This window comes from Paralichthys olivaceus, chromosome 2, assembly GCF_024713975.1.
Source record: "Paralichthys olivaceus isolate ysfri-2021 chromosome 2, ASM2471397v2, whole genome shotgun sequence".
In the NCBI taxonomy this organism is placed as follows: Eukaryota; Metazoa; Chordata; class Actinopteri; order Pleuronectiformes; family Paralichthyidae; genus Paralichthys; species Paralichthys olivaceus.
In genome coordinates, this window is record NC_091094.1 from 12,578,336 (window position 1) to 12,585,632 (window position 7,297).

General features: G+C 38.0%; 1 protein-coding gene across 1 annotated transcript; it reads left to right on the forward strand.

Moving 5' to 3' along the window:
• Positions 1-2,797: 2,797 nt before the first annotated feature.
• On the forward strand, positions 2,798-6,741 carry LOC109638480 (green-sensitive opsin). Its single transcript, XM_069536534.1, has 5 exons — positions 2,798-3,234; positions 3,388-3,556; positions 5,102-5,267; positions 5,394-5,633; positions 6,221-6,741. Exons 1-5 carry the CDS (start codon positions 2,871-2,873, stop codon positions 6,317-6,319), a joined length of 1,038 nt encoding a protein of 345 aa, XP_069392635.1. The 5' UTR covers positions 2,798-2,870; the 3' UTR covers positions 6,320-6,741.
• Positions 6,742-7,297: the final 556 nt, after the last annotated feature.

The window sequence follows — 7,297 nt, forward strand, 5'->3', positions numbered from 1 at the left end:
GTGTAGGGGCCCTCACTGCAACGTCTCTATCTCCTTTGGTTTTCAGCCTTGATTTTGGAATGAGTAGCAATGCTTTGCCAGAGGATCTGAGGCAGCGTCCTGGCTCGTAGGGCGATAAAAGGTCCAAAATAAAGGGAGGGCCTACCCCACGTCTGTCTTTAAAAGAAATTAAAGTAATTTTAAAATCAATCTTAAAACAAATAGGCAGCCAGTGCAAGATGCTAAACAGGGCTGATATGGTTTCATTTTGGGGATTGTGTCAAAAGCCAAGCGGCAGCATTCTGGACTTACTGACTTAAAGAGCACTGAAAGCACTTTACTGTACAGTTTAACATTCACCCATTCACGCACACAGACGTTCATACAGTGCATCTACGTGCAGCACTTTTCTCTTTAAGAATGCACAATTTGGGGTTCAGTATCTTGCCCAAGGACACTTTGGCATGCGGAATGGGGAAGACTCTGGGTAGCAGCACCATGGGGTTGTACTTTCTATTGATCACAAGTTAAAGTACAGTTAAAACAAAACAATGGATCAATCGGAGGTTTGAGTCAAATAATAACCCTTCATTTCCAGCAGTCCGTTTGATGTTATTCTCTTTATCAGAAAGATTAGCACCAATAAAGGCTGGTTGTGTGATTTGTGAGGGTGTTAGTGTCTTAGTGTTTTAATGTCATGTATAACTAAGTGTTGACAGCATGAAAAAAATATGTCATGACTTTGAATATCCTGGCCAAGAGGCAAAATATACAATAAACGGGAGGGGCATTAGGACAGAGCCCTGAGGGACACCACATCTTAGCTAAGCAGATGAGTGAGTGGAGTTACACAATGATTGAGAAAGACCTGTTAGAGCCGTAGGAATGCATGCTAAAGTCCTTAATTCCTACCAATGTCTCTGGTGGGAAAGAATGATTGACAATATTGAAGGCAGCTATCTATCTATCTATCTATCTATCTATCTATCTATCTATCTATCTATCTATCTATCTATCTATCTATCTATCTATCTATCTATGTATGTATCCATCTATCTATCTATCTATCTATCTATCTATCTATCTATCTATCTATCTATCTATGTATCTATCTATGTATGTATCCATCTATCTATCTATCTATCCATTACATCTGAAAGAAATGAGCAGTCACCTTTATCTGCAGTAAGTAATAGCTCATCAGTAACCTTAACAAGTGCTGCATCGGTACTATAAGGTTTTGATGGTGATCGGGTGGTGTTCACCTACTTATTTGCCATACAGTGTTTGAAGAAGTATTTGCTGGCTGAACAGTAATCCCCTTAAAAGACAAAGACCTAAATCTTTGGAAGTGAACTATTGACCCAGGTACTACTCATCCATCTTACATACTGCCACAGATGTGCCTGTGAAACTGTTATGCTGCTTTTACTATATATTTTGATATATTGACATTTACATACAGATTTACATTTCACCAGTGTTACAAAATAAAGAGAAGGGTTACTGGTGTTATTCAGTGATGGATTAATAACCCTGTTATTGAGTGTCTTCCGGTTTCTGGTCCACTTATTAACCGATTCTCATGCGTCTTTGTTTACTTCAGAACAATGGTGAGTGCTACTAAGTGAAACCTGTTGGAGTCGTAGCTGATAGATTTGCAAATGCAACAAAGAAAAGAAAGATGGTGCCAGTGTTCGTCCCTTCAGCTCAATTCAAAAATGGCTGCAAGCCTACCAGAAATGCTATGCTACAAAGCGACCAATCACAGCTTTTGCGGTCTGTGTCGCCGCAACATATTTTTTAAGAGTTGTAATGGTACGACTTACGGCTCTGCGTAGTGTAAATGTCTACGCGTGGGCTACGGCATAGTTTCGTCGTAGAAGCATGATTTAAGTTTTATCTATTTTTAATCTTATTTTATCATGTGTAATTATCATTTATTTAAAACATCAGTGACATGCAATTGACTGTTAGATTGTTGCTCATACTTTGCTGTATGAGGAGCCCTTGTGAGCATCTTCCTTGTGAAAAACTTGAACTGTAATTTTTATCTCAGTATGGTCACAAAATCATTTTTTGCTGTACTTTCAAAGTCAGTAGAAACATCAGATGTGGCTGTGACACATTTATCTCTCAATAAACAAAACAGAATCATAAATGTTTGCCTACAAATAACAATCAAAGAGAAAACGAGTACACAATGAAAACTTCCAGCTCAAAACATTGCATCGATACATTTTAGGAGTTTGTAACATTCTTCGCTCAGAACAGCTAAACCACATCTTTAACTAACTGTTAACTGTACTACTACGTGTACTAACATGCACTCTGAAATCCTATTACGTGGTTGTTAGCTGCATCCAAACTAAATGGATAACCTAATCAAATTATAGCGGTCAGGCTGAGTCTTAGTTTAATGGTTATTAGGAAATAAGCACCTTGTTTTTAATTAAAAGTGCACACATTTCTATCAGCTCCCTAAAGGAAAGTCTTGAGGAGCATAAAAAGTAATGAATTGACTGACAAGAATATATATGCCAGAGCTGTTCATGACAAGAAAATATCTACTAGTTTTCCATTGCATTTTTGTTGTGGTGAAATTTATGAATAATGGTGCAGTAAAATGTTCCTTACAGTAAAATCTCAGTAAAGAAATACAATGAATGATAAAAGACTTCCTGAAAAAGCAAGAAGTGATTATACACTGACAGATTATGGATTCAATCCACAAGAAGATCCTCTTTGCTTATCTTTGTCATCCACTGTGGGTCTGCCCCTCGGGGCTATATAACCATAGCTGCAGTATTAAGTTTGAGAGCAGACACTTGGCTGCATTGACAGTAATCCAGGGTTACTCTACTGCCAATACAAAGCCTAACAAAGCAAAGATGGAGAACGGCACAGAGGGCAAGAACTTCTACATCCCCATGAACAACAGGACGGGGCTGGTTAGGAATCCATATGAATATACTCAGTATTATTTGGCGCATCCATGGCAATTCAAGTTACTGGCTCTCTACATGTTCTTCCTGATCTGCACTGGCTTCCCTATCAACGCTCTCACTCTGATGGTCACAGCCCAGAACAAGAAGCTACGACAACCTCTCAACTTCATCCTGGTCAACCTGGCTGTGGCTGGACTCATCATGGTCTGCTTTGGTTTCACTGTCTCATTTTATTCTTCTCTAATGGGTTATTTCTCCTTGGGACCATTGGGTTGTGCAATTGAAGGATTCATGGCAACACTTGGAGGTAAACATTGGGAAAGTGATTATTTGCCTTTATCACACATGATGATTGTCTAGATTGTCTTTTGTTTTGACTGATGAAGTTGTGGGATAGTGTAACAGATGGCAGGATCAGAAGATTCTCATGACTACATCTGTTCTCCCTTTCTACCAACAGGTCAAATTTCTCTGTGGTCCCTCGTGGTTCTAGCTGTTGAGAGATATATTGTTGTATGTAAACCCATGGGAAGCTTCAAATTTACAGCCACCCATGCTGGAGCAGGTTGTGCCTTCACCTGGATCATGGCTGCCTCCTGCGCTGTTCCTCCTCTGGTTGGCTGGTCAAGGTAATCAACTACTTACCAATAATGGATCACATGACCCCTTGTCCACATCAAGGAGTGCAGAATAGAGAAGATCTTTATTCACTTCAGAATTATCTAAATTTAGACATTCATCTGTGCAACATGGCTTATTTTTGTAGTCGTGTCCTTTTCTTTCTGTTGAATCTGCAATTGTTTCACACAGTCTTAATTACTCTTTTGTTGTTGATGTTGATGATTTTAATGGATCCAGCAGTGATACCATCTTTTATTGTTGATTGTGGCCATGTTTACCTTTAACTAATCTCCACACATGAGGGTAGGATAATTGGCTTAAAGCAGAGGCATGTTTACTACCTGTCTTGTCAAGTGACTTCTCATGTGGCTTGCTCTGATGCCTCTCTTCTAAGCTCTCTTCAGCTGCTTTTGCACGTCCCAGCATTGAAGCTGATAAAGTATTAGCATAACTAATAGGAATAATGGCAAAACCCATAAAACGAGAGCCATCTGTAAATATGAAACAAACAAAGAAAAACTTCAAGTACACATTTACAACTCTTGAAGATACCATGACCTGAAAATCCAGCTATCCTTCTGTTGTCATGTTGCATTTGTCTCCATGGCTGTGCTCTATTGCACAATATAACATAAATAAAAGCAGGCCTTGCCTGACTCAGTAGTACCCCCAGCTCTTGATACAGGCCATGATGATCTTCTGGCTAGTCCCCCTTCATACACATTGAACGCTTACAGATGGTCCAGAATGTGGCAGCACATCTGGTCTTCAATGAGCCTAAGAAATGCACATTTCATTTCACCGCTCATCAACCACCCATGGCCTCATTTAAAAATGTGGACACTATATGGCTGTGGAAATGGGTGTGCTATGTTCAAGCCTTTCTACTTTTTTGCAAATCCACTTTGGCCATTAATTACATGTAAATATAGCTGTCTATTGTTGCCTGAAGTGCAAATTCAGATTATATGACAGTGACCTTGAATTTTGTTGTTTTGTATCAACAGCACAAATCACATTATTTCATAGTGGCTTTTCCAGAATCCATCTGAAAGCAATCATTTTGGTGTTGCTCTAACAATCGCTCTGAGATTTTGCTCAGTGCTTCTGCTGGTGAATCTTCTGAGCAATTGATGTCAATGATATAATTTTTTAGCTTGTATATTGCATTTACATGCAAACTTTGACACCTGACAAAACCTTTAAATGATTGCAGTACTTTGTGGGCCAGTTTGAACTCCTTCCCACAGTCATGCATCATCAAATATTACAGTAAATATTACCTCACCTGATCCTTTTCCTAACAATATGTTTCTTTCGTGATTTTTTTAACCTTAAAGGGTCAGGGTTAGGACCAGGACCACTGTGTCATTATGTTCTGACTTGTGCATCACATTAGGTCCCACTGACATAAACCATTCCTATCCAAGTACAGAAATCCCCAGTTAAATCCCAGTATGTTCTCTATATACTAGTTTGGTTGACACATAGTTATGATTTATAATGTAAACACTGATATCATGTATTTAATGCTATATGTCTTGTATTTACAGGTACATTCCTGAGGGAATTCAGGTCTCCTGTGGACCAGACTACTACACTCTGGCTCCAGGCTTCAACAATGAATCATTTGTCTTGTACATGTTCACCTGCCACTTCTGTGTTCCTGTATTCACCATCTTCTTCACGTATGGAAACTTAGTGTGCACAGTGAAGGCGGTAAGAGACGTGCTTTAATCTAGTGTGATGTTTGTAAATGCATTTTGTGGGTGGTTGCAACTGTGTGTAATGTGAAATGAACAAGATGCACACAATACAAATAACGAATGATGGCTTAATTTTCAGGCTGCAGCTCAGCAGCAGGAGTCAGAGTCCACCCAGAAGGCTGAGAGGGAAGTGACACGTATGTGCATCCTGATGGTGCTGGGCTTCCTCGTGGCCTGGACCCCATATGCCAGCTTTGCTGCCTGGATCTTCTTCAACAAGGGAGCTGCCTTCTCAGCCATCGCCATGGCCATCCCTGCCTTCTTTTCAAAGAGCTCAGCGCTGTTCAACCCTGTTATTTATGTGCTGATGAACAAGCAGGTACGATGCTCATAGTGCTTAGAGTCCGTACACTTTTTAAATTCTTTATAACAACAGCAGGCAGACAAAAGGACATTTTGAAGTGTTAATTACTATTTATACTTGTGAATATGTATTTACACATGAGGAAATGCTTTACTGGCAGGTTTATAAAAATCTGTTTCTACCTCATTAACATGCAGGGATGCTTCACGGGAGGAATCCTATTTGTTGATACTGTACATGCTTACAATCACACTATAGTGCTCTAAAGATATGGATGACCAGATTATTACAATCTACAAATGCTCCTCAAAACACTTTCAAAAACACAATACATTTAAGTAAAACTAGAAACAATGAACTGTTATTTTTATAAAATAAAAGTATATTAGTGTCAATTTAATCTGAGTTTTCAAAATAATAAAAATGATTGTTTGCCTGATCTGTATAACTACAATTCTATTTGAGTTATAGTTATATTGTTATTAGAATGCACTATGAATCACAGAAATGCTAAACAAGTGTTTCCAGTATAACTTGTTTTGTTTTTGTTTTGCATTCAATGATTATTGATTTTTTAATTGTACAATATTCTCCATTTTCAGTTCCGTAACTGCATGCTGACCACTGTTGGAATGGGCGGTATGGTGGAGGATGAGACCTCAGTATCAACCAGCAAGACAGAAGTGTCCTCTGTTTCCTAAACACAGACGATTCCCAACAACTCTGACGGACTTTTCTCATCATCACGTCGTATCACTTGATTACATTTTCCAAGACATACTACAGGTTACTAAAAGTCCCCTAAAAGCCATCGCACATCGTCTAATAGATTCTGATGTCTGGTACAGTTTGTGAAGCTGAAGGTGGAAAATCAGTCAAAGTAGTTCTGCTGTTAACCCAAAGGAACAAAATCAGCATGACTTCTCTCAACAGTGAAACTAAATGTGCTGTTGTGTGAGTGCCCTGAGTGACATTATCCTCATAAAAATGAACCATCACTTATTTTGTTCTAATCAAAAAAGGTTATTTTTTGAGAGCCAGAATAGATTTTCTTGGCCAAATGTGTATATATTTTATAAATACTAATGACATTGTAAATGTAGGTAAATAAATGCATGCATCAAAAATGTGTCTGTTTATTTTCTTTTAACACATGAATGTTCTTTTATGAAAAATACATATTTGGAGACAGAAGTTTACAGTTTGGGTCATCTTTAATAATTTTTTTTGTTTGTACACAAAGATTTATAATTTTAATTAGGATTAGCTGATGAAGAGGATTAACTTCTCTTCCTGCGGTCCTCTCAAAACATTATATTAGTATACTATATCAGCCTATTATATTAATATCAGTATACATTATAATATATGAATGAATACACATATTTACGAACTTTCCAACATAAACAGTACATACAAGTGGTATTTATATGTGCACTTCAAGCCAAAGTTAAAGAGTTTCTTATTACACAAAAGATAAAAAGCAATGATCATGAGCATGATTAACTATAATACTGTTTAGTTTTAAGACAAACAGTTATATAATCCTTGACTTACCCAAAACAAGGCTAATAACCAAAGGTGATTACTCCTTCGCAGTAGCCGTCCCAAACTTATGGAACAATTTACGACTCCAGATTAGATCTACTTCCTCTCTTTCACACTTCCAATCACTACTA

Coding starts and splice junctions, on each gene's coding strand:
- LOC109638480 (XM_069536534.1), top strand. CDS start 2,871: ATGGAGAACGGCACAGAGGGCAAGAACTTCTACATCCCCATGAACAAC. Junction 3,235..3,387: donor ATTCATGGCAACACTTGGAG/GTAAACATTGGG, acceptor TTCTACCAACAG/GTCAAATTTCTCTGTGGTCC. Junction 5,268..5,393: donor TAGTGTGCACAGTGAAGGCG/GTAAGAGACGTG, acceptor CTTAATTTTCAG/GCTGCAGCTCAGCAGCAGGA.